At 48.4% G+C, this 27,756-nt stretch overlaps 1 protein-coding gene across 4 annotated transcripts in view; it reads left to right on the plus strand.

Moving 5' to 3' along the window:
* Positions 1 to 27,756, plus strand: part of SLC15A5 (solute carrier family 15 member 5) — a 152,473-nt gene that overhangs the window by 94,557 nt on the left and 30,160 nt on the right. For 2 of the 4 annotated variants that reach the window (XM_068277380.1, XM_068277383.1), the window contains exon 9: positions 1,561 to 2,089. In XM_068277380.1, coding sequence (XP_068133481.1) covers positions 1,561 to 1,708 — 148 coding nt within the window. In that variant the 3' untranslated portion in view covers positions 1,709 to 2,089. Of the gene's footprint in view, positions 1 to 1,560; positions 2,090 to 2,158; positions 2,257 to 27,756 lie in introns of those variants that run through there. The other 2 variants (XM_068277382.1, XM_068277381.1) reach the window with 2 other exon arrangements.

Consider the following 27,756-nt stretch of genomic DNA (forward strand, 5'->3'; position numbering starts at 1 on the left):
TTATCCTATCAGTATCCCATATGGACAGGTCCCCATTTCATCCCCGTAGCACAGGTACTTCATATCATCTTCCTATCCAGACATGTTCTCCCATACTCATTTCATTAGCACAAGTCCCCCTTGTCATTATCCAATCAGGAAAGGTCACCTAGCATGATCTCATTATGATGGGTTCCCCTATCATCACATTTTTAGAAAAGGTCCTCCTGTCATCATGCCATTAGCATAGGTTCTGCTGCCACCCATTAGATCAGGTTATGTTATTATCCCATCAGGACTAATTCTCTTATCTTCAGGACAGGTTATCCTTCAATAGGTGAGTTCTCCCATCATCATCACCACCCAGTAAGGAAAGTACCATCACTTTCCTATAAGGACAGTTCCTACTATCATCATACTATATGGACTAATTAGCTATCACCATCCCATCAGGGCTTGTTCCTGTATCATCCATTATGACAGGTTCCTTTATTATTTCCATCAGGACTGTTCGCCTATCACCATCATATCGGAACAGTTCCCTTTATTACCATGTTATCAAGATACATTCTCCTATCATCATCCTACTAGGGCAAGTACTGCTGTCATCACACCTGGAAAAATTCTGCTATCATCAGCCAATCAGGACATATCCCCAATCATAATCCCATCAGGAGAGGTTCTTTAATGATAGGAAAATCTGTCCTCTTAGGTGATGACCTAAGAGGACAGATTTTCCTATCATCACTTAAAGGATGGTTCTTCTCCCTTATCATTCCATCAGGGCAGGTTCCCTATCATCTCATCAGGACAGGTCACCCTCTAATCATCATTTCAGAACAAGTTCCCCTATCACCATGCCATCAGGACAGATTCTTGTACTATCATCCCATCGTGATAGGTTCCACATTCACTACTCCATCAGAACTTCTTCCCCTATCATCATCACATCAGGACAGTTACTTCTGTCATCATTCCATCAAGTTCTTCTGTTATCACTCATAGTGACAGCAAACGGGGAACAGAGGCTAAAACCTTTAAAATTTGCTTAGAGGAAGCGGTGGACTTACCTCCAAAAAGCAGACACGAAAGACTGTCTGTATAATAGTAGCTCCTGCTACTGCTGAAATTCTGTTTGTCCCCACGTTTATTGCCTGATGAAGCGGCCGTGGCCTGCGAAACTCGTTGCACTTTTGGGGTGCTATATAATAAATGTGATTACTATTATATTATATTATGGTGGTAAGTCCACTGCTTCCTCCAAGCAAATTTTAAAGGTTTTATCAACTTTTACCCTGCTGACGCCTCTGTTCCCCATTTGCTGTACCGTGTCCACCCCTGGTGGAGGGGGGATCTACCCCTTTTCTGATCTACAGAGAGCGACTTCTTAATCCTGAGTGAGGACAGGTCTAATCTCCTCACCTGCCTATACAGTGGTTGCCTTTGTGGTAACCCACGTTTGTGAGTATACTCTTCTCACTAATTATCTTTACTAATTTTATGCTGAACATACTACACTATATATTGGGCTCTCGGTTTCTCTAACCTTAGCTCATAGTGACAGGTCCTCTTGTCTCTCAGGTATGATGATCTATATGAGGAGAAAGACTCTGCACTTTGGCCAAGTCTTCTGGAGGAGAAACTACTACTTCATGAAAAGTCACTACGTTTTTACGAAACTTTCTTGGATTGGCCATCCACTTTTGCACCTGTGGAGACAACATTATAATGAGGTAACTCCAACGTTACTGTGGACTCTGCAGCAGACAGTCTCAGGGTATGGCAACAGTGGACCAGACAGTGAGTAGGGATACAAATGAGAACACAAAAACACTGGAGATTAGTTCATGGAATGAAGAGTGTAGTAGAATTTATTTAGTCTTTTTTGTTGGACGATATGATATCACCAATTACTTAATTCTAAACATTTGGGCTGGCAAAGTCTTGGATACCTCTGCCCCATATGTTATGTCTTTGAAACTGCTGATGTGCTGCTTCGTTTTGCTTTCCATATTAGCTCTGTTATTGTTGGTTCTTTATTTAAATGCATTGTTTTAATTTTTCAAAGGAATTATAGATTCTCTGTCTTGACACTGTGTTCAGTTTGCAATAAACACTACTCTTCAAGTTTGGCATGATCATAATTTTTATATTATGCTTTATTTTCCATATTCTGCAGTATTAAGGTATAAGAGAAAATGTTGACACCCAACGCTGGATAGTTATGAAGATCTAAATTCATCCAGGCCAACATAAATTGTGTGCTGACTACTACTATGGAGCATTACATTTGTCTTTGCCCAACTTTCTTTAGTGCAATATGTTGCTAGCTGACTAAACATGAATGATTTGAGGCTTTGTTCGATAAGGAATGCTTGAGGACTGAAAAGCCCTGAAACTTCTGGAAAGAGATGTTCAGCAATGTTGGATTGTATACAATGTGGCTTCCTCATACCCAGTGGGTTAAGTGTGTTTGGGTCAAGAGCACCTGTCTGCTGGCTACTGATACTCAGTCACACCATCCAGCTCATGTTTATCTCCAGCCTTACTGCTCACATCTGCCAGAAAGATAACTAACTGGATGCTGTGTGTGGAGACCTCCTGAAAGCAGGAGGCCTGGAGCTAGAGGAGTGCAGTGGCTCCAGAGGGTAAGTGAGCCAGCAGATCAGGAGGAGTTAAAGATGGGTGGAGCTGTGCAATCCTCTTACCCTTATATTACAGCCCAAGGCTGGGAGGATGACATTGTTATAGAGGCATAGAGGGCTCTACCTGGGTTCTGTGATGAGAGACCTTCACTGGGGGCTCTTTCACAGGGATAGCTTCACTCGGAGACTGTCACAGGTGTATCTGAACTACAGGGCTTTATTAGGAGGGGGGGGGGGAGGTTTGTTGGTTGGGTTTATCATGGGAGATCTGTCTGTACTGGATGTCATGGGGGAATGGGTTTGTCATGGATGAATCTGCATTGAGGAGATCTATCCCGGGGGATCAGAATAGAAGTGTCTTTCACTAAGGGGTCTGGCAATATGCGGATGTCACTAAGGGGTCTGTCATTGGGGAATCTGTTGCTAGAAGTTTTGAAATGGAGATCTGTTACTAAGGGCCATGCCACAGGAAGATTTGTCACTAAGGGATCTGTCACCAGAGGATTTGTCAGCAACGGCTCTGTCACAGGGAAAGCTGCCAAACAGCGGTCTGTTAATGGGGATTTTTTCACTGAGGAGTCTAACATGGGGTTTTATCATTAAGGGGTCTGTCACAGCAGGGATCTGTTACTAAGAGGTCTGGCACAGGGGTATTTGTCATTAAGGGGTTTGACAAAAGAGAGATTTGTTAATAAGGGGTGAGTCACAGGACAGTCTGTTATTGATGGATCAGACACTATTTGTCAAGGAGTATGTTACTGAGTAAATTGTCACTGAATGATCTCTCCCAGGGGAATCTGTCAAAGGGAAATTTATTACAAAGGGGGTGTGTCACAGGTAGCAATTATCACTAAAGGCTCATACACACGGGGTACGGCCGTCGCCGCAACCACATGGCACGCGCGTGTTGCGGCGACGGTTTGTCCGTGTGTATGACGCGCGCGCCCCGAACCGTCGCCCGTCGGAGCTGTCGCCAGGCGATTGACATGTTCAATCGCCGGCTACAGCCGTCGCCGCAACATCGCCGGAACTGTCGCTAGCCCCGCATGTGTATGCGGGCTAGTGACAGCTACCCACACACAGTACACGGAGCATCCGGCGGGGGGGAGGAACCTCGGCGACAGCTTCCGCCGCATCGCTAATCCCTCTGCTGCCGTGTGTATGCAGAGGGACTTGGCGACGAGCTGTCGCCGAACTGTCTCCGAACTGTCGCGCACACGCTCCCGTGTGCAGCGACAGCTACAATTGTCCCCCCGTGAGTACTTAGCTTAAGGGGTCTGTTACAGAAGAATGTCAACATAGGGCATGGGGAGGGGGTCTATCACTAACAGGTCAATCGTGAGACTATATGTCACTAAGGGGTCTGTCAAAGGCAATAAAGGGTATGTCACAAGACAGGGAGATGTGTCATTTAGGGATCTCTCACAAAGGATCCTGTCAATGGGTAGTATATGACTAAAGCTGGCCATACACTGGCCCGATTTGCCGCCGTTTCGACAGCAGATTCGATCACTGGGATCGAATCTGCTGCCAATCGTTCGCGCTACACGCCGAATTTCGATCCATTTCGTCCGATCCCGTCGATCGCTCCATGCGGAAAATTACTGTCGATCGCCCGCGGTTAGGGAGCGCGTCGCTACCGGCGTTCGAGTGCCCGACGACGGACGCAATAGAGCGGCAATACATTACCTGCTCCGCCGGCGCTACTACCCCCGGTCACCGCTGCTCCGTGTCCGCGCTGGTCTCCAGCATGCTTCAGTTCCTCCTGCCCGGCAGGAAGTTTAAACAGTAGAGGGCGCTCTACTGTTTAAACTTCCTGCCGGGCAGGAAGAAGTAAAGCATGCTGGACCTGGAGACCAGAGCGGAGACGGAGCAGCGGAGACCTGGGGACTGGAGTCGCGCCGGCAAAGCAGGTAATGTATGCGGGCATGCGGGCGTGGGGAGCGGTGGCAGCAGCACCACCTCCACAGATTGTGAACGGTTTCAGGCTGAAATCGGTTCACAATCTGTTTGCAGTAAAGGTAGCCATACGATCCCTCTCTGATCAGATTCGATCAGAGAGGGATCTATCTGTTGGTCGAATCTGATGGCAAATCGACCAGTGTATGGCTACCTTAAGGCTAGGTTCACAGTGGGACATTGCACACCTTAACCCTTCTGCCACCAGTATAAAAAAGGGCAAAAAACCTAAAATTTTTGGGTGCCACCATAGGGACCCTTGGTAATTATGGCCCTGACTGCCGATATTTATGAGGCGCAGTGGGCATCCAAATTTTCCCTTCTTGCCAATAATTACAATGGCCCCCTATGGCGGCACCAAAACTTCGGCTGCTAGCAGATGCCCAAATATAGACACTGGTACAAAATACAGAATTGGTAATTACACATGAATAAAATGTGTAGCAAATTGGAAGATACAAAATGAATAATACATATAATGATGACATAAGAGGGTGAGAGAGCCCCGCCCTTCTGAGCTTACAATATAAAGCAGTTTGATCTAAAGTTACTTAGTTAACTAGTAAGTTGGTAAAGTCTCTTCAGTTACTTAAAGTGCCATTACAGGTCAGTAATTAAATCCTCCAGTCTGCCGATCTGTCCAGACTCATTTTGGATCAAAGAGCCCAATTACGGATAATTTTAAAAACAGTACGTGAAAAGGGCTTCACATGCTGAAAATGTGGTAGGTTTAATACGAGATCGTGCTTAAGCTCCTAAGGTCCCATTCTTGCATTTCCCATTGCTTCACAAAAGAACTCAGGTTCTGAAGTTGGATAACAAAGACATATTGAGAGGCAGAGGCTGCCTTGTCAAATAGGTATGGGTAATTTTGCTGTTTCCACAAGTCTAATTATCCAGAGGACACAAGAAGTTGAAGTTAGGTATCATCTCACAGGGCACACTGATTGGCATGACAGATCACGGCATGACAGATTGTTCAGATCTCCACTAAAGTCAATCAGCTTGGAAATTAGAATGATTGTCAAAACGATCATTTGTGGCCATACGTTTGTTTTTTGATTTTGCGAATTGGCAGATGGATCAGAGAACGATTGTTCATTGGCGAAGATCCTCGATCCATCTGTCCCTTGGTACTTAGCTTTAGCTTTCTCTCATCTTATGATGTGTTTTAGTCAGCAGGATTAATTAGGAGCAGTGTAAATGTAGAGCAGTTACAGACAGTTCTGTTGAGATTTGATTAAAAGCGGTGTTTTGGGTAAAATGGAAGATTACTGACTGAAAAATGTTGTAAATGGACATCCCCTAATCGGTGTGAAAGTTTTAATAGCAGCACTAATTGCTGGTAGAAGCCCTGCTCAGCATCCTTATGAAGCAAAGATCACAGGAGACCTGGATGAGGTGTTTCACAGAGACTACAGAGGCAGGGCAATGACCTCTGCCCCATACATACATTTATGTACTGGCGGCTACAGCTATTATGCCGTGCCTTATTATTACCCACACAACAACAACTTTGTATAGACATTGGTTGTGGGAAAATATACAGATCTGTAATTCTCAAAAGATAAATCTCTGTAGCAGACACGTCACTCTGTAAATATTATGTAGAAGATTTGTAACCCTATGTAGATATCTAGATATCTAGTAGAAGTTCTATCACCCTTCACGGATATATTTTTTACCAGCAGCAATACCCCTCCACCATTCAAAAGCAGGAGCTTCACCACTTCCTCCACTATGTTCACCAGCAGTGCCTCTGCCATTTTTATCAGAGCAGCTCCAATCATCCATTCACTATGTTTACCAGTAGCAGCACCTCCACAGTGGCTGCATAGTGTACTGGTTAAGGGCTTTGCCTCTGACACAGGGGACCTGGGTTCAAATATCGCTCTTCCTGTTCAGTAAGCCAGCTACTATTAAGTAGAAGACCTTGGGCAAGACTCCCTAACACTGCTACTGCCTATAGAGCGCTAGTGGCTGCAGCTCTGGTGCTTTGAGTCCGCCAGGAGAAAAAAAATAAATGTTATTGGTCTTGTCTTTTCTTGACAAACACTTTCACCACTGTCACCAGCAGAAAATGCGCCACCCCCTCCACCACTTTTATCAGTAGAATCTCCACCATCCCTCTACTATTTTTGCTAGTAAAAGCTCCACTAGTTCACCAGCAGCATCTTGCTGTTAGCAATTTTGATAAAATCAGTCAGTCCAAACCTGGGTAAAGCAACTCCACCACCCAATCCAACATATTCATCGCCATGACACACTTCACCATCCTTCCAGCACTTTCCTCTACTTAAGTTTACTGACTAGCATGACTAGGATGTACAGGTCCTTCTCAAAAAATTAGCATATTGTGATAAAGTTCATTATTTTCTGTAATAAACATTAGACTTTCATATATTTTAGATTCATTACACACAACTGAAGTAGTTCAAGCCTTTTATTGTTTTAATATTGATGATTTTGGCATACAGCTCATGAAAACCCAAAATTCCTATCTCAAAAAATTAGCATATCATGAAAAGGTTCTCTAAACGAGCTATTAACCTAATCATCTGAATCAACTAATTAACTCTAAACACCTGCAAAAGATTCCTGAGGCTTTTAAAAACTCCCAGCCTGGTTCATTACTCAAAACCGCAATTATGGGTAAGACTGCTGACCTGACTGCTGTCCAGAAGGCCATCATTGACACCCTCAAGCAAGAGGTTAAGACACACAAAGAAATTTCTGAACAAATAGGCTGTTCCCAGAGTGCTGTATCAAGGTACCTCAGTGGGAAGTCTGTGGGAAGGAAAAAGTGTGGCAGAAAACGCTGCACAACGAGAAGAGGTGACCAGACCCTGAGGAAGATTGTGGAGAAGGACCGATTCCAGACCTTGGGGGACCTGCGGAAGCAGTGGACTGAGTCTGGAGTAGAAACATCTAGAGCCACCGTGTACAGGCGTGTGCAGGAAATGGGCTACAGGTGCCGCATTCCCCAGGTCAAGCCACTTTTGAACCAGAAACAGCGGCAGAAGCGCCTGACCTGGGCTAAAGAGAAGCAGCACTGGACTGTTGCTCAGTGGTCAGCTTTTTTCGGATGAAAGCTACTTTTGCATGTCATTCGGAAATCAAGGTGCCAGAGTATGGAGGAAGACTGGGGAGAGGGAAATGCCAAAATGCCTGAAGTCCAGTGTCAAGTACCCACAGTCAGTGACGGTCTGGAGTGCCATGTCAGCTGCTGGTGTTGGTCCACTGTGTTTTATCAAGAGCAGGGTCAATGCAGCTAGCTATCAGGAGATTTTGGAGCACTTCATGCTTCCATCTGCTGAAAAGCTTTATGGAGATTTCATTGTTCAGCACGACCTGGCACCTGCTCACAGTGCCATAACCACTGGTAAATGGTTTACTGACCATGGAATTACTGTGCTCAATTGGCCTGCCAACTCTCCTGACCTGAACCCCATTGAGAATCTGTGGGATATTGTGAAGAGAAAGTTGAGAGACGCAAGACCCAACACACTAGATGAGCTTAAAGAGGAGCTGTTAGGTATAAGGTCTCAGAGAAAAAAAAACACATATATCAGTAGCTAAAGATTGGCTGTACTTACATTACATATGCATTTCACTGTATACGTTTGGATTTCACAGAATTTTTATATAGTATTTGCAGAGAATGATGCTCCTGATAGCTCATGGCAGGTTCCATGTTTGTCTGTCTCCTATGAAGCCAAGTGCAGTGAATATTAATTAGCCATGTGGCTAGGAACAATAGCGGACTCATGCAGTATACTCTGCCCGGAGATGTTTCAGTGCTGTGAGCTGGACTGCGTTACAAGCTGTTGTAACATGAGCCTGTAACTTCTCACTAGCAGCAGAGGGGAGGACCCAAGGTGGGAAGAAGCAGCCCCAGAATGCTTTGCAGTATGGTATGCGGCCTCTTAAGAGCTTGGGAATAACAGCCTTGCTGTTCAGCACACATCAAAAGTAAGAGAGATTTTTAACTTCAGTATTGCCTTTTTGGCTTCCTTCTAAACTGTTTAACACAGGAGAATAGAGGTTTAAATTAGCTTTTGCAGCCTGACAGTTACTCTTTAAGGCCGCTATCGAAGCATCCTGGGCTTCCATGACTAGAGATGGGCCGAACCTCCGATTTTAGGTTCGCAACCCGGGTTCGCGAACTTTCGCGTAACGTTCGGTTCGCGTTAAAGTTCGCGAACCGCAATAGACTTCAATGGGGATGCGAACTTTGAAAAAAAAAAATAATTATGCTGGCCACAAAACTGATGGAAAAGATGTTTCAAGGGGTCTAACACCTGGAGGGGGGCATGGCGGAGTGGGATACATGCCAAAAGTCCCAGGGGAAAAATCTGGATTTGACGCAAAGCAGCGTTTTAAGGGCAGAAATCACATTGAATGCTAAATGACAGGCCTAAAGTGCTTTAAAACATCTTGCATGTGTATACATCAATCAGGTAGTGTAATTAAGGTACTGCTTCACACTGACACACCAAGCTCACCGTGTAACGCACCGCAAACAGCTGTTTGTGTAGTGATGGCCGTGCTGGACTGGTGCGCACCATGGCGAGAGTGCAGGTTTTGGTGGCTTTACAGCCCATATGGTCGCCTGGCTGATGTAGCTGAATGACAGAACAGTGACTGTCCAGCTGATCAAATTTGGTCTGACCACAATGAAGCAACGACCTTATTATCTTTTGTGTGCCCCCCGAGACACTCATCTAGGCGCAGGTCATTGCTTCATTGTGATACGCAAGCCCCTTCACCACGGCAAGGTAATGATCACGAAGGGGAATGGGCGCATGTACATGCCTTTTCTTTTGTTGTTGCAGCTGCCCGCAGTGCAGCCAGAAAAATTAGGCAGTCATGTACACGCACCAGAAAAATTATTACAGCGGCCGCTGCTAGCAGCGGCCTAAAAAATTCAGCAATCCGCCTGGAGTCCCGGACCCTGTTGGTGGTGGCGGAGAAGGTAGTCAAGCGGCCTGCAGGCAGACATGCTGTGTGGAGGGACTGGGAGCGACTTAGTCTTCTTGGGGCAGCCCAGGCAGCCAGTCACACGGCGTGCAGGCAGAGATGCTGTGTGTGCGGGGACTGACTTAGTCTTGGGGCGGGCAGCAGCCCTCCGGGATCCATGCCTCATTCATTTTGATAAAGGTGAGGTACTTAACACTTTTGTGATTTAGGCGACTTCTCTTCTCTGTGACAATGCCTCCAGCTGCGCTGAAGGTCCTTTCTGACAGGACGCTTGCGGCAGGGCAGGAGAGAAGTTGGATGGCTAATTGGGACAGCTCTGGCCACAGGTCAAGCCTGCGCACCCAGTAGTTCAAGGGTTCCTCATCGCTGTTCACAGCAGTGTCTACATCCACACTTAAGGCCAGGTAGTCGGCTACCTGCCGTTCCAGGCGTTGGTGGAGGGTGGATCCGGAAGGACTACGGCGAGGCTTTGGACTAAAGAACGTCCGCATGTCCGACATCACCATGAGATCGCTGGAGTGTCCTGTCTTTGACTGCGTGGACACGGGAGGAGGATTAGTGGCAGTGGTACCTTGCTGGCGCTGTGCTGTCACATCACCCTTAAAGGCATTGTAAAGCATAGTTGACAGCTGGTTCTGCATGTGCTGCATCCTTTCCACCTTCCGGTGAGTTGGTAACAGGTCCGCCACTTTGTGCCTGTACCGAGGGTCTAGTAGTGTGGCCACCCAGTACAGCTCATTCCCCTTGAGGTTTTTTTATACGGGGGTCCCTCAACAGGCAGGACAGCATAAAAGACGACATCTGCACAAAGTCGGATCCAGTACCCTCCATCTCCTCTTGCTCTTCCTCAGTGACGTCACGTAAGTCAACCTCCTCCCCCCAGCCGCGAACAATACCACGGGAAGGTTGAGCAGCACAAGCCCCCTGCGACGCCTGCTGCGGGTGTTCTCCTGCCGCCGTCCCCTCCTCCTCCCCCAAAGAAACACCTTGCTCATCATCCTCTGAGTCTGACTCGTCTTCAGCACACAACTTCTCTTCTTCCATCTCCTCCCCCCTCTGTGCTGCCGCAGGTGTTGAGGAAACAGCTGGGTGTGATGAAAATTGGTCCCATGCCTGTTCCTGCCGTAACGGTTCCTGGTCACGCTCATTCACAGCTTCATCCGCCACTCTACGCACAGCACGCTCCAAGAAGTAAGCGTAGGGAATTAAGTCGCTGATGGTGCCCTCACTGCGGCTCACCAGGTTGGTCACCTCCTCAAACGGCCGCATGAGCCTGCATGCATTTTTCATCAGTGTCCAGTTGTCGGGCCAGAACATCCCCATCTTCCCAGACTGTTTCATTCTACTGTAGTTGTAGAGGTAGTGGGTGACGGCTTTCTTCTGTTCTAGCAGGCGGGAGAACATGAGCAGGGTCGAATTCCAGCGAGTCGGGCTATCGCAAATGAGGTGTCTCACCGGCATGTTGTTTTTCCGCTGAATTTCTGCAAATCGTGCCATGGCTGTGTAAGACCGCCTCAAATGCCCACAGAACTTCCTGGCCTGCTTCAGGACATCCGCTAAGCCAGGGTACTTTGCCACAAATCTTTGAACCACTAGATTCATGACATGTGCCATGCAGGGTATGTGTGTCAGCTTCCCCATATGCAAAGCGGCAAGCAGATTGCTGCCGTTGTCGCACACCACGTTGCCTATCACCAGGTGATGCGGGGTCAGCCACTCATCCACCTGTTTCTTAAGAGCAGCCAGGAGAGCTGCTCCAGTGTGACTCTCCGCTTTGAGACAAGACATGTCTAAGATGGCGTGACAGCGTCGTACCTGGCATGCAGCATAGGCCCTGCGGAGCTGGGGCTGTGTAGCTGGAGAGGAGAACTGCCACTCAGCCAAGGAGGAGGAGGACAGCGAAGAGCATGTAGCAGGAGGAGAGGAGGTGGCAGGAGGCCTGCCTGCAAGCCGTGGAGGTGTCACAATTTGGTCCGCTGCGCCCTGCTTGCCATCGTTCACCACCAGGTTCACCCAATGGGCTGTGTACGTAATGTAGCAGCCCTGCCCGTGCTTGGCAGACCAGGCATCCGTGGTCAGGTGTACCCTTGACCCAACGCTCTTCGCAAGAGATGACACCACTTGCCTCTCAACTTCACGGTGCAGTTGGGGTATGGCCTTTCTCGAAAAATAAGTGCGGCCTGGCATCTTCCACTGCGGTGTTCCGATGGCCACAAATTTACGGAAGGCCTCAGAGTCCACCAGCTGGTATGGTAACAGCTGCCGAGCTAACAGTTCCGCCACGCCAGCTGTCAGACGCCGGGCAAGGGGGTGACTGGCCGAAACCTGACTGCTGCTGTGGGCAGAGGAGCAGGAACCGCTCAAGGGCAGAGGCGGAGTGGAGGAGGGTGCCTGTGAAGGTGCAAGGGAGAAAGCGGCAGAAGCAGATGATGCACCTGAAGGAGGAAGAGGAGAAGAAGGGTGACTTTTCTTTTGTGTGCTGCTTGTAACGATCGGTGGGCGCAGAGAGTATCTGATTACCGGTGATCTGCAGTATCACCGGAAATACAGATATATACCAGATTATAAGTGAACTGCAGTCTCACCGATAATCCGATATACAAACTAACCTCTGATCACCCGAGTAGAGTGTAGTGTTTGGTGTAACTGTAACACTAAGAGGACAAGGCCTCAATGCAGTAAGGAGTACTGCACAGATTCCTTCCGCAGACCTGAGCTCTCCAAGACGGGAGGAGTCAGTCTGACAGTAGGAAGGGATATCTGAAAGTGACCCTCAGGAGGAAGGATCGCTAACAGAGCGAGGAACCGCCTCTAACGGTAAGGTCGGTTCTCGAGGTCGGACAAGCCAGATCGTACACACACGGACAGATAAAGTACAGGATCAGGAGGCAAAGGCAGAGTCAAAGTACAGGCAGGGTTCAGCAACGGGGTATCAGAAATATCGGGGTACAAAATCAGGAGGCAGAAGCAGAGTCAAGGAACGAGCCGGGGTTCGGCAACAGAGTATCAGAAATATCGAGGTGCAAGATCAGAGTTCAGGAGGATAGTCAAGGCAGGCCAAAAGTCATAACAAATAATCACAATCAAACTAGTACTTTAGCTATCAACAGAATCTAGCTTAGTGTAGGATTACAGCTCCAGCTGGTCCCGGCACACTAACGGATCTGACTACGGATCTGGGTGCTCCCACATATGTGAACGCAACGCCAGACAAGGAGCAAGTGAACAACCAGCAGTATATATACTCTAGGACCTTTCCAGGACCTCCCTAATTGCTGGTCCAATGGGAGCAGTGGAATTTGTCAGCTGACCCAGCTGGTCAGCCGACACCCTTCTAACTGCTATTTAAACTCTGCCTCTGTGCTCGCGCGCGTGTAAGTCTAAATCTTGGTGGACTATCAGTCCCAGCCACACCAGTACTGTTTTGCAATGTATCTAATGCGGGGGTCGCCTCTGATGTGGATTCCGCCGTTACCAATGCGGATTCCGCCGCACTGCCCATGCGGCATGCAGCGTTTTTTCCGCGTTGTGACGCCATGCTGGACGCGGAAACAGCCGCCTCACCTCGAGAGACGGCGGCTTTTCCGCGTTTCCTCACAGTACCCCCCTCCCGAGGAGTGGACTCCGGACAACTCCCACCAGGCTTCTCGGGATGTACAGCATGAAATTCCTTCACTAACTCGTCCGCATGCATGCGGTTCCTAGGTACCCATTGCCTCTCCTCAATCCCGTACCCCTTCCAATGTACGAGGTACTGTACCGAGTTCTGTACAGTACGTGAATCTATGATCTTCTCCACTTCGTACTCGGGTTGGGCATCCACCAACACGGGAGGAGGAGGAGTAGGACCCACCTGGACTGCTGGTTTAAGAAGGGACACGTGGAAGGACCTCACCCCCCGCATGCTGGTGGGAAGGTCAATGGAATAAGTAACATTATTAATCTTCTTGGTCACGGAGAATGGGCCCACAAACCTGGGACCCAGTTTGGCAGATGGCTGCTTCAGGGTCAAGTGACGTGTGGACACCCAGACTAGATCCCCTGGCCGAAACTTCCATTCCACGGACCGTCTCTTATCTGCTTGACCCTTCTGACTCTGGAACGCCTTCTGTAAATTCCCCTTAACAATTCCCCAATTGTCCCTGAGTGATCTCTGCCAATCTTCCAGTGCTGGAAATGGAGACGAGACAACTGGAAAAGGGGAAAATTTGGGTGACCTCCCTGTTACAATCTGAAATGGGGAAAACCCCGACGAGGAATTCTTTAAATTATTTTGAGCGAATTCCGCGAAGGGCAAAAATTTCACCCAGTCACTCTGCGCCTCAGCAACGTAGCATCTCAGAAATTGCTCCAGGGATTGGTTAATGCGTTCTGTCTGCCCATTGGTCTGTGGGTGGTAGCCTGACGAGAAAGACAATTTCATGCCCATTTGGTGGCAAAATGCCCTCCAGAATCCAGACACAAACTGGACTCCCCTATCAGACACGATGTCTTCCGGAATGCCATGCAGCCGGAAGATGTGAATGATAAACAATTCAGCCAGTTCTTGAGCCGAGGGGAGTCCTTTCAGGGGCACAAAATGGGCCATTTTGCTAAACCGGTCGACTACCACCCAAATGACCGACATGCCTTCAGACCTGGGCAATTCCCCCACAAAATCCATGGACAAGTGGGTCCATGGCTCACTCGGGGTGGGCAAAGGCTGCAACCTTCCTACAGGTGCCAGCCGGGAGGGCTTACTCTGGGCGCACACCGCACACTCCCTAACATACTCCTTGCAATCTGTTGCCAAGGAAGGCCACCAAGCACACCTGGCAATCAGATCCTGCGTTCTGGCAGCTCCAGGATGACCAGCATTCTTATGGGCGTGAAAGAGTTGCAGAACCTGTAACCGGAATGGTAGTGGTATGAACAAGACCCCTTCGGGTTTCCCTTCAGGAACCTCCTGCTGAAAGGGACCCAAGATCTCTGTCCACTCTTCCCAAGACTCCGTGGCGGCTAACACCAGTTTCTGCGGAAGGATGGATTCAGGAGTGGAAGGCTGTGCTGTCTCAGGTTCGAAACACCTGGAGAGGGCATCTGCCTTGATGTTTTTGCTACCTGGAGTGTATGTGATTATAAACCTGAATCTCGTAAAAAACAAGGACCACCGGGCCTGACGGGGACTAAGCCTCTTAGCCCCCTCGATGTACTCCAAGTTCTTGTGGTCGGTGTAAACAGTGATTGTGTGCTCTGCCCCCTCCAACCAGTGGCGCCACTCCTCAAATGCCAATTTAATGGCCAGGAGCTCTCTGTTGCCTATATCGTAGTTTCTCTCCGCCGGAGAGAACCTACGGGAAAAGTACGCACAGGGGTGTAGTCTTCCCTGTAACCCTGATCGCTGAGACAGCACAGCCCCTACCCCGACCTCCGAGGCATCGACCTCAACAATGAACGGATAAGCGGTGTCGACATGTCTCAGGATTGGTGCGGAACAAAACAATTTTTTCAGACTAGAAAATGCATTCTGAGCCTCCGGAGACCAGTGGGTAGTATCTGCCCCCTTTTTTGTGAGACTGGTAAGGGGTGCAATGATCGTGGAGTACCCTTTTATAAACCTCCTATAATAATTTGCAAAACCCAGGAATCTCTGGAGGGCTTTCAGGCCCACAGGTTGCGGCCATTCTAGGACAGCTGTGACTTTAGCAGGGTCCATTGACAGACCTGAGGTAGAAATCACATACCCCAGAAACGTGACGGATGTCACCTCAAAAATACACTTTTCTAACTTGGCGTAGAGTCTATGCTGCCTTAATTTGTTTAGGACAAATTTCACATGGACCCTGTGTTCGGGGAGGTTATTGGAATAAATTAATATATCATCGAGGTATACCAGTACGAATTTACCCAATACCTCCCGGAATACCTCATTGATTAGTTCCTGGAAGACGGCGGGCGCATTGCACAACCCGAAGGGCATCACCAAGTATTCGTAATGCCCGTCGGGTGTGTTAAAGGCCGTCTTCCATTCATCGCCCCTTCTAATGCGGATTAGGTTGTATGCCCCCCTCAGATCTAACTTAGAAAAGATCTTTGCAGTCGTGACCTGCGTGAATAAGTCGTCTATCAATGGTAACGGATAGCGATTCTTCACCGTGATTTTATTGAGACCTCGGTAGTCGATACAAGGTCGAAGACCCCCGTCTTTTTTCTTAACGAAAAAGAAACCGGCCCCAGCAGGTGACCGAGAGGGCCGAATAAACCCCTTGGCCAGGTTGTCACGAATGTACTCCTGCATGGCCAACTTCTCGGGACCGGACAAGTTATACAGGTGACCCCTAGGGGGCATACAACCAGCACGGAGATCAATGGGGCAATCGAACGGGCGATGAGGAGGTAATTGATCAGCTGACTTGGGACAAAAGACATCAGAAAAATCGGAATACACCTCGGGAACACCCTCCACGTACACCTTGGTCTGACCCAATGTCACCTTTCCTAGACACTGTTGGTGACAATGATCAGACCATCTGGTTACCTGACCCGTGGCCCAGTCGATTTGTGGAGAGTGGGCCTGTAACCAAGGCATGCCTAAGATAATAGTGGAGGTTGACATGTTCAAAACGAAAAACTGTAGCTGTTCCCCATGCAATACCCCTATTGTGACCCTCACCTGCGGAGTCTGAGACAGGGGACGATCCCGTTGCAGCGGGGAATCGTCTACTGCCGTGACCTGAATGGGGGGACTTACTGGAGTGAGAGGAATACCCAACTCCCGAGCAAATTCAAGGTTCATAAAATTGGCCGCTGAGCCAGAGTCAATAAAAGCTTCAGTGTCCACAGACTTATCATCCCACGTAATAGTACAGGGGAGAAGTAACTTCTTCTCTTTTTGGGGTGAGAATGAAGTGCCTAGGGTGTCACCCCCCACTACTCCTAGGCAGACCCGTTTCCCGACTTGTTAGGGCAGTTTCGCACCCTGTGCCCTGCTTCTGCACAATACAGGCACAGTTGTTCTGTTATTCTCCGCCTACGTTCCACCTGGGTCAATCTTGATCGACCAATTTGCATGGGTTCGGGTGGTGGTGAGGCTGGAGAGGGTGACACCGGTGGAGATGCCGTTACTGCGGGCGTACCAGAAGGTGCCACATACGAAGTCATCCTGACCCGGTGACTGCCCCTAGTCTGCCTCTGATGGCGTAGTCGACGATCGACTCTGATGGCCGATGATATGGCCTCATCGACTGTTGTGGGCTCGGGTAAGGTTAGCATCAAATCAGAGACCTCCTCCGACAACCCAGATAGAAAATAATCCATCAGAGCAAAATTGTCGAATCTGGCGGTAACAGACCACCTACGAAATTCTGCTGCGTAATCCTCGACCGACCCTCTGCCTTGCCGCAAAAGTTTGAGCTTCCGCTCTGAAGTTGCCGCAAGGTCAGGGTCGTCGTATATTACGGCCATAGCCTTAAAAAATTCCTCGACTGAGGTCAGAGCTAAATTAGTGGGGGACAGGTTGTATGCCCAGGACTGGGAATCACCAGTTAACAGTGTTTTAATGAAAATGACCCGTTGGGTCTCAGTCCCCGAGGATCGGGGTCTTAACTCGAAGTATGACAACACTCTACTCTTGAAATTCCGGAAGTCAGACTTGTGGCCGGAAAATTTATCAGGTACAGGCATACGTATGTCATCACTAAGAGGGGATCGCACTGAATCAACTGACGTCTGGAGGGTTTGCACAGAGCCTGAAAGGGCATCAATCAAAGCTTTGTGCTGGCCCAGTGCTTGATGGAGGTTATCCACCGAAGTGGCAAGCATACCCAGACGACCAGTGTTTGCGTCCATTTTGTTTTTTGGTCTGGCGTTCTGTAACGATCGGTGGGCGCAGAGAGTATCTGATTACCGGTGATCTGCAGTATCACCGGAAATACAGATATATACCAGATTATAAGTGAACTGCAGTCTCACCGATAATCCGATATACAAACTAACCTCTGATCACCCGAGTAGAGTGTAGTGTTTGGTGTAACTGTAACACTAAGAGGACAAGGCCTCAATGCAGTAAGGAGTACTGCACAGATTCCTTCCGCAGACCTGAGCTCTCCAAGACGGGAGGAGTCAGTCTGACAGTAGGAAGGGATATCTGAAAGTGACCCTCAGGAGGAAGGATCGCTAACAGAGCGAGGAACCGCCTCTAACAGTAAGGTCGGTTCTCGAGGTCGGACAAGCCAGATCGTACACACACGGACAGATAAAGTACAGGATCAGGAGGCAAAGGCAGAGTCAAAGTACAGGCAGGGTTCAGCAACGGGGTATCAGAAATATCGGGGTACAAAATCAGGAGGCAGAAGCAGAGTCAAGGAACGAGCCGGGGTTCGGCAACAGAGTATCAGAAATATCGAGGTGCAAGATCAGAGTTCAGGAGGATAGTCAAGGCAGGCCAAAAGTCATAACAAATAATCACAATCAAACTAGTACTTTAGCTATCAACAGAATCTAGCTTAGTGTAGGATTACAGCTCCAGCTGGTCCCGGCACACTAACGGATCTGACTACGGATCTGGGTGCTCCCACATATGTGAACGCAACGCCAGACAAGGAGCAAGTGAACAACCAGCAGTATATATACTCTAGGACCTTTCCAGGACCTCCCTAATTGCTGGTCCAATGGGAGCAGTGGAATTTGTCAGCTGACCCAGCTGGTCAGCCGACACCCTTCTAACTGCTATTTAAACTCTGCCTCTGTGCTCGCGCGCGTGTAAGTCTAAATCTTGGTGGACTATCAGTCCCAGCCACACCAGTACTGTTTTGCAATGTATCTAATGCGGGGGTCGCCTCTGATGTGGATTCCGCCGTTACCAATGCGGATTCCGCCGCACTGCCCATGCGGCATGCAGCGTTTTTTCCGCGTTGTGACGCCATGCTGGACGCGGAAACAGCCGCCTCACCTCGAGAGACGGCGGCTTTTCCGCGTTTCCTCACACTGCTGCTGCTTTTGCTCAGGTGGCCATCCCATTGCTGTTTGTGCCTTTTCTCCAGGTGCCTTCGTAAGGCACTTGTCCCTACATGAGTGTTGGCCTTTCCACGGCTCAATTTTTGTTGGCAGAGCGAACAGATGGCTTTGGTCCGATCTGAGGCACACACATTAAAAAATTTCCACACCGCTGAGCCACCCTGGGATGTGGGCACTATGGGGACCTCAGCAGCTGATGCTGAAGGGCAAGTTGGCTGGCTGTACATAGGTGGCGATACATGGTGCCGGACACTGCCACCAGCTGTTTCTGACGAAGAGCTGCCCCAGCTTCTTTCAGCAACTTCTCTCCTCCTACTACTCTCTGACTCCCCCTCTGAACTGTCCCCCTCTTCATCTCCTCTATTGGGAACATACAGAGGATCCCTATCATCGTCATCATCGTAATCATCCTGCCCAGCTTCGCTTGCCTCAGACAAATCCAAACATGCACCATCAGTAGGTCCTTCATCCTCCTTACACGTTACATCCATAGTGTTGCCGGGTAACTCAAATATATGAGCTGGTGAAAATTCATCTGGCTGTAACAACAATGGCTGTGCATCAGTGATTTCAACACTAAATAATTCTTGCGAAGTGTCAAATGCAGCGGAAGTGGTGCTAGTAGTAGCGCTGGTGGCTGAGCAAGATGAGGTGTTCTGTGTCGCTAAATACTCAACCATGTCCTGACAATCTTGGGAGGTGATGGGACGTGCCTTCTTCCGAGCACTGTACCATGGGCCAGGTCCACACGAAATTACATTTACACGACCTCGCGCAGACCTGCCGGGTGGCCTTCCTCTGGCTCTGGCACTACCTCTTCCTTTACCTGTTTTGTCCATATCGGGTATGCACGGAGTGGTATATCACACTGCGTGCACTCACGTAGGTAGGTGGGTTCACTTAACTGCACAGGTATGCGCACTGATGCGGTGGGTTCACTGAACACAACAGGTATGCAGTGGCGGGTTCACTGGACACAACAGGTATGCAGTGGCGGGTTCACTGAACACAACAGGTATGCAGTGGCGGGTTCACTGAACACAACAGGTATGCAGTGGCGGGTTCACTGAACAGGTATGCAGTAGCGGGTTCACTGAACAGTACAGGTATACAGTGGCAGGTTCACTGAACACAACAGGTATGCAGTGGCGGGTTCACTGAACACAACAGGTATGCAGTGGCGGGTTCACTGAACCCAACAGGTATGCAGTGGCGGGTTCACTGAACAGGTATGCAGTGGCGGGTTCACTGAACAGTACAGGTATACAGTGGCGGGTTCACTGAACACAACAGGTATGCAGTGGCGGGTTCACTGAACAGGTATACAGTGGCGGGTTCACTGAACAGAACAGGTATACAGTGGCGGGTTCACTGAACACAACAGGTATGCAGTGGCGGGTTCACTGAACAGGTATGCAGTGGCGGGTTCACTAAACAGTACAGGTATACAGTGGCGGGTTCACTGAACACAACAGGTATGCAGTAGCGGGTTCACTGAACAGGTATACAGTGGCGGGTTCACTGAACAGAACAGGTATACAGTGGCGGGTTCACAGAACAGGTATGCAGTGGCAGGTTCACTGAACACAACAGGTATGCAGTGGCGGGTTCACTAAACAGGTATACGGTGGCGGGTCCACTGAACACAACAGGTATGCAGTGGCGGGTTCACTGAACACAACAGGTATGCAGTGGCGGGTTCACTGAACACAACAGGTATGCAGTGGCGGGTTCACTGAACAGGTATGCAGTGGCGGGTTCACTGAACAGTACAGGTATACAGTGGCGGGTTCACTGAACACAACAGGTATGCAGTGGCGGGTTCACTGAACAGGTATACAGTGGCGGGTTCACTGAACAGAACAGGTATACAGTGGCGGGTTCACAGAACAGGTATGCAGTGGTGGGTTCACAGCACAGGTATGCAGTGGCAGGTTCACTGAACAGGTATGCAGTGATGGGTTCACAGCACAGGTATGCAGTGGCAGGTTCACTGAACAGGTATGCAGTGATGGGTTCACTAAACAGTACAGGTATACAGTGGCGGGTTCACTGAACACAACAGGTATGCAGTAGCGGGTTCACTGAACAGGTATACAGTGGCGGGTTCACTGAACAGAACAGGTATACAGTGGCGGGTTCACAGAACAGGTATGCAGTGGCAGGTTCACTGAACACAGCAGGTATGCAGTGGCGGGTTCACTAAACAGGTATACAGTGGCGGGTCCACTGAACACAACAGGTATGCAGTGGCGGGTTCACTGAACGCAACAGGTATGCAGTGGCGGGTTCACTGAACACAACAGGTATGCAGTAGCGGGTTCACTGAACAGGTATGCAGTGGCAGGTTCACTGAACACAACAGGTATGCAGTGGCGGGTTCACTAAACAGGTATACAGTGGCGGGTCCACTGAACACAACAGGTATGCAGTGGCGGGTTCACTGAACGCAACAGGTATGCAGTGGCGGGTTCACTGAACACAACAGGTATGCAGTGGCGGGTTCACTGAACAGGTATGCAGTGGCGGGTTCACTGAACAGTACAGGTATACAGTGGCGGGTTCACTGAACACAACAGGTATGCAGTGGCGGGTTCACTGAACAGGTATACAGTGGCGGGTTCACTGAACAGAACAGGTATACAGTGGCGGGTTCACAGAACAGGTATGCAGTGGTGGGTTCACAGCACAGGTATGCAGTGGCAGGTTCACTGAACAGGTATGCAGTGATGGGTTCACAGCACAGGTATGCAGTGGCAGGTTCACTGAACAGGTATGCAGTGATGGGTTCACAGAACAGGTATGCAGTGGCAGGTTCACTGAACAGGTATGCAGTGATGGGTTCACAGAACAGGTATGCAGTGGCAGGTTCACTGAACAGGTATGCAGTGGTGGGTTCACAGTACAGGTATGCAGTGGTGGGTTCACAGAACAGGTATACAGCCAGCCAGGAACAAGTTAAGCCTAACTAATCTTTCCCTGAGAGACAGTCTGCAGCAGCTCGCCCTACTCTCACTAACGCAGGCAGCACACGAGTGACCGTAATGGCCGCCGCTGCCTGCCTTATATAAGGGGGGTGGGGCTCCAGGGGCTAGTGTAGCCTAATTGGCTACACTGGGCCTGCTGACTGTGATGTAGAGGGTCAAAGTTGACCCTCAAGGTGCATTATGGGGCGAACCGAACTTCCGCAAAGGTTCGCCAGCGGGACGCGAACGCGAACCACCGAAGTTTGCGTGGAACCGTTCGCCGGCGAACCGTTCGGCCCATCTCTATCCATGACACCTGAGCAGTGCCACAGGCTGATTGCCTCCATGCCACGCGGCCTTGAAGCAGTCATTTCTGCAAAAGGATTCCCGACCAAGTATTGAGTGTATAACGGAACATAATTATTTGAAGGTTGACTTTTTTGTTTTAAAAACACTTTTCTTTTATTGGTCGGATGAAATATGCTAATTTTTTGAGATAGGAATTTTGGGTTTTCATGAGCTGTATGCCAAAATCATCAATATTAAAACAATAAAAGGCTTGAACTACTTCAGTTGTGTGTAATGAATCTAAAATATATGAAAGTCTAATGTTTATCAGTACATTACAGAAAATAATGAACTTTATCACAATGTGCTAATTTTTTTTAGAAGAACCTATAGTTATCAGAGCTAGTCTTAAAAACAGACAATTTTTTACTTGTTTTACGAACTGCTGTAATCTTTCAGAATTGAACTTTTCTGACAATTATGAAGGATTTTACCCCTCAAGTCAGTAATTTTACTCACTGGTCTGTAATTTTACTTTTTTATGAGGTAAGATGCTTAGAGAATTAGATGTTCCTTAAAATCAGTGGGTTTGTTTACTTTACTGAACGCTTTGAGAATTGAGGCCTTATTGATTACTAGCGGATCCGCAGCGTAGCATATGGCGCATAAGAGGGTAGCGGGCAGGAAGGGGGTATTGGGCACAGCGGCGGGGTGGGTTCGGACCCCCCCCCTCCCCTGGGTCCCCCATCTGCGCTCCCCCTCCAGCTTAAAGGAATACTTAAGTCAAAATAAATAATGATTTTTACTCACCTGGGGCATCCCTTAGCCCCCTGAAGCTGGCTGCGAGGGCACCATACAGCTTCAGGGGGCTGAGGGATGCCCCAGGTGAGTAAAAATCATTTTTTTATTTTGACTTAAGTATTCCTTTAAGCTCAGCAGCAGCCGCCGCCGCTATGAGTAAGAGGCAGTGGGCGGGGATGACTCACCTCTTCCGTGTCCCAGCGTGCGTTCCACTATTGTCACTTCCTGCAATGCCGCCCACTGTATTGTAAGTGGACAGCATTGCAGGAAGTGACGACAGTGGAACACATGCTGGAACGCGGAAGAGGTGAGTCATCCCCGCCCACTGCCTCTTACTAATAGCCAATAGTAGCAAGTAGAGAAAAGTAGTATCCGGGCACCAACAGCAGCAGTAATGCTAATACACCTTTAATACATCCCCAAACCGCTTGACATACAGGTAAAGCCTAACAGCCGTTTCACAGGAAAAACCTGCTTCTTCAGAGGCAACCAAAAGCCTTCTCTGAAGAAGCAGGTTTTTCCTGTGAAACGGCTGTTAGGCTTTACCTGTATGTCAAGCGGTTTGGGGATGTATTAAAGGTGTATTAGCATTACTGCTGCTGTTGGCGCCCGGATACTACTTTTCTCTACTTGCTATTATTGGATGTTGATGTACTGATCTGGAGGCACAACTTGGGCCACCTGTTACCCCCTACCTGTCTACAGTCCACTGTCATCTTGTGCCAATCAACCTCTACCTCTGTTTGAATTCTCTTACTAATAGCGGCGGCTGCTGCTGAACTTAAGCTAGAGGGGAAGGGCAGATGGGGGACCCAGGTGAGGGAGGGGGTCCGACCCCCCTCCCCGCAGCTGTGCCCAATACCCCCTTTCTGCCCGCTACCCCCTCCAGCTCGGCGGCAAGTCTAGGACCTCCCCTGGGGGCAGGGCGCTACTTCTTCTTCTTACTTGGACCGGCCCCTTCTTCTTGCTTGGACCAGCCCTGGGGGCAGGACGCTACTTCTTCTTCTTGCTTGAAGGTTGAGGCACTTAGCCTATTATATATATAGATGTGGAAACATTGCCTATGAATAAGTAAAGTTGTATAATCATAAATGGCCATATAGAAACCTTTTAACAGTATAAAAACATTTCTAGCCATTATCAAGGAGGTTTGAATCAGGATGATACCATCCTGATTCAAAACTCCTTGCTTTTACTGATGGCTAACACTGTACAACTGCTTCTCCTAGCCATTATCAAGTAATGTAAATTAAAACAGACTGTATATTATAGGCTTATTGCCTTTTTTTTGGATATACGTTTAGCTCTATTACTATTGATCTGATCCATCCAGCTTTGGTAAGGTGGGTATGGCGATTAATAGCTGGCTCTCATCTAGTGGTGTATGGGTTGATTCCCAGGGTTCTGGAGATATTGCTGGGATCATAGGGGAACTAACGGGCTTGAAAGAATTTGTGCTTTTGTTGGAATGTTGGAGCAAGAATGACGTTTCAGGATCTGATTGTGGTTCAGGCAGAAAAAGTTGGTACTTGTCATGGGTCCTGTGGTGTGATTTTACTGTTTGTCTTTCAACAAACTGAACATCTGTCAAAATGTCTTCTGGATGTGTACAGTCCCCACTGGTTCTTAGATATGAATAAGCCTCTTCCTGACTGGAGAGTTTTTGAGATTTGTTGGTAGCTGAATCTGCAGTGAGAGGCTTAGTGATATTTTTTGGATGACAATGAGTTTCGTCATAAGGACATGAAATTTCTTTCCTCTGTACGCAATGAAAGTGATGTACTTTACTGCCTTTAGGTCCAGCTGCTTGGGAGTGTGGATGCAGGAACTGTGGCGGGTTTCTGGATAAAACAGTATACGTTCCAAATCGATAATTGCACCAAGTCTGAGAAACTACCGGTGGCAACTTCCTTCCACAGTGCTGTAAAAAGCTCTTAGCGTCTGGGTTTGAGACATTAAGTGGATGACCATTAAGGTTTATTTTTAATGACCTAGTGTAAGAGTGAATGTTTGTAGTATTTTGTGCTGGCATTTGTCTTAGTTTCCAGCCAGAAGTTTGTGCTGAAGTCACGTGATTGGGGCAGCCATACTGTGTGCTGACAAGGCCATTCCTTTCCCCCCTTGTCACACCATTGTTTCTCAGTTTAGTAATGGAAATTCCTGTTACACATAGTTCTTGCTTGTCTATTCGTTGAGAACCTGGAAGCTGTGTGAGTCTCCTTACTGTTCGTCCTGCAGGTTGACAGACATTCAGAGGAGCAGTTGTGTTGTATGACCTGTTGCGGTTTATGATCTCCTGGACGGGGAGCTTACTCTGTTTTTTCATTCCTATAGCAAAATCAGAAAAAGTTGATAAACTTACTCCAAAAGTAGACCTTTATTTCTATGTACAAGCTAGAACTTCTACAGTTCTATAGCTTGTCATGTGCAGGGCAGAGAGTATAAACATACATAAAAAACTGGATTGAAACTGGGACTGGTTAGACAAGGTGATGGGAGAAGCAGAAATGGTGTGCGCCTACAATGAGCTAAAAACACAGTATGTAGATAGTACACCTATTCCTGCTAACATGTTTTGCTATTGTTGCCCTGTTTTTGTAAAGACAATTACATTTTTTAGCCATATCTGCCAAGAAGACTGGCTACTGACTATGCAAGAAGGTGGAGGGATTACAGAGCACTCAGTGATGTCATGAAGAGCCAGCACTACTAGGACAGAAGGAAAGAACGCCTCAGAGGCGTTCTTTCCAGAGCTTGACCTACTGATGTGTTTCTCCATACTTGATTGCCTGATGAAGCAAGAGCTGTGCCCGTGAAACGCGTTGCATACCTGGAGAATCCCCAATAAAATACATTATTGTTAATTAACAGCTCATTGGCTGGTCTTTACCTGAGGGAGGCGAATCCACCTACATCCCTCCTTTTAGACGGTTTTTAATTATTTTATTCTTGTTGGCGCCTCTGTTTTGTTCATTTATTCTACAATCTTTCTGATGTTTGAAGCCTTGCTTGGTAGCTTGGAGACATAAGGGCCCAGAGATGCTATAAATTCAAGCTATGGTTATTACCACATTAGCCAGATCTACATTTGCTCATTTGTTTTCTTCCAGAACTTAGCAACACATTATGGTGATCCCAGGGGCGTAACTAGAAATCACTGGGCCCCCCTGCGAATATTTGGATGGGGCCCCCCCCATAGGTGCCAAATAATCGTAATGGGGCAGCGTTTCACTGTAAATTAATTGTAAAGTGGGCAGCATTTTACCAGACAATCGTAATGTGGGCCAGAAAATCGTAATGTGGGCAGAGTTCACCAGAAAATCGTAATGTGGGCCTTTAGAAAATCATAATGTGGGCAGAGTTCACCAGAAAATCGTAATGTGGGCACCAGTCACCAGAAAATAGTAACGTGAGCAGCAGTCACCAGAAAATTGTAACGTGGGCAGCATTCACCAGACAATCGTAATGTGGGCAGCGTTCACCAGAATATCGTAATGTGGGACAGAAAATCGTAATGTGGGCAGAGTTCACCAGAAAATTGTAACATGGACAGCATTCACCAGACAATCGTAACTTGGGCAGTGTTCACCAGAAAATCGTAATGTGGGCCAGAAAATCGTAATGTGGGCAGCGTTCACCAGAAAATCGTAACGTGGACAGCATTCACCAGACAATCGTAACGTGGGCAGTGTTCAACAGAAAATCGTAATGTGGGCCAGAAAATCGCAATGTGGGCAGCAGTCACCAGAAAATCGCCATGTGGGCAGCAGTCACCAGAAAATTGCAATGTGGGCATCAGTCACCAGAAAATCCTAATGTGGGCAGCAGTCACCAGAATATCGTAATGTGGGCAGCAGTCACCAGAAAATCCTAATGTGGGCAGCAGTCAGTCACCAGAATGTCGTAATGTGGGCAGCAGACACCAGAAAATCCTAATGTGGGCAGCAGTCACCAGAAAATCCTTATGTGGGCAGCAGTCACCAGAAAATCGCAATGTGGGCAGCAGTCACCAGAAAATCGCAATGTGGGCAGCAGTCACCAGAAAATCGTAATGTGGGCAGCATACACCAGAAAATCGTAATGTGGGCAGCAGACACCAGAAAATCGCAATGTGGGCAGCAGACACCTGAAAATCGCAATGTGGGCAGCAGACACCTGAAAATCGTAATGTGGGCAGCAGACACCTGAAAATCGTAATGTGGGCAGCAGACACCTGAAAATCGTAATGTGGGCAGCAGTGACCAGAAAATCGCAATGTGGGCAGCAGTGACCAGAAAATCGTAATGTGGGCAGCAGACACCTGAAAATCGCCATGTGGGCAGCAGACACCAGAAAATCACAATGTGGGCAGCAGACACCTGAAAATCGCAATGTGGGCAGCAGACACCTGAAAATCGTAATGTGGGCAGCAGACACCAGAAAATCGCAATGTGGGCAGCAGACACCAGAAAATCGTAATGTGGGCAGCAGACACCTGAAAATCGTAATGTGGGCAGCAGACACCTGAAAATCGTAATGTGGGCAGCAGACACCAGAAAATCACAATGTAGGCAGCAGACACCTGAAAATCACAATGTAGGCAGCAGACACCAGAAAATCGTAATGTGGGCAGCAGACACCTGAAAATCGTAATGTGGGCAGCAGACACCTGAAAATTGTAATGTGGGCAGCAGACACCTGAAAATTGTAATGTGGGCAGCAGTCACCTGAAAATCACAATGTGGGCAGCAGTGACCAGAAAATCACAATGTAGGCAGCAGACACTAGAAAAAAAAATGCACCTGTGAAAAAAAACCAATTCACTTACCTGACAGAAGTCTTCTCCTCTCCCGGCATCTGGCTCGCAGCTCCCCGAGTCCTGCAGCACATCTCCCGCGCTGACAGGCAGAGTGCAGGGCTACGGCAAGATGGCTGCCGAAGCCCTGTACTGGAGACACAAATAGTCTCCAGTGTAGGGCTTCTTCGGCGGCCATCTTGCCGTAGCCCTGCTCTGCCTGCCGGAGACTATGCAGGCTGCTGGAGTGGGGCTGCGGGGAATGAACTGGCGCAGCGTCTATTAGACGCTGCGGCCAGTTGAGCACCTTGCTGGGGGGTCCAGAGCAGCGCTCCCCCCACGCACAGTAAGCGGGCCCCAGAGCAGCCCC

Source organism: Hyperolius riggenbachi, chromosome 3, assembly GCF_040937935.1.
Source record: "Hyperolius riggenbachi isolate aHypRig1 chromosome 3, aHypRig1.pri, whole genome shotgun sequence".
Classification (NCBI taxonomy): Eukaryota; Metazoa; Chordata; class Amphibia; order Anura; family Hyperoliidae; genus Hyperolius; species Hyperolius riggenbachi.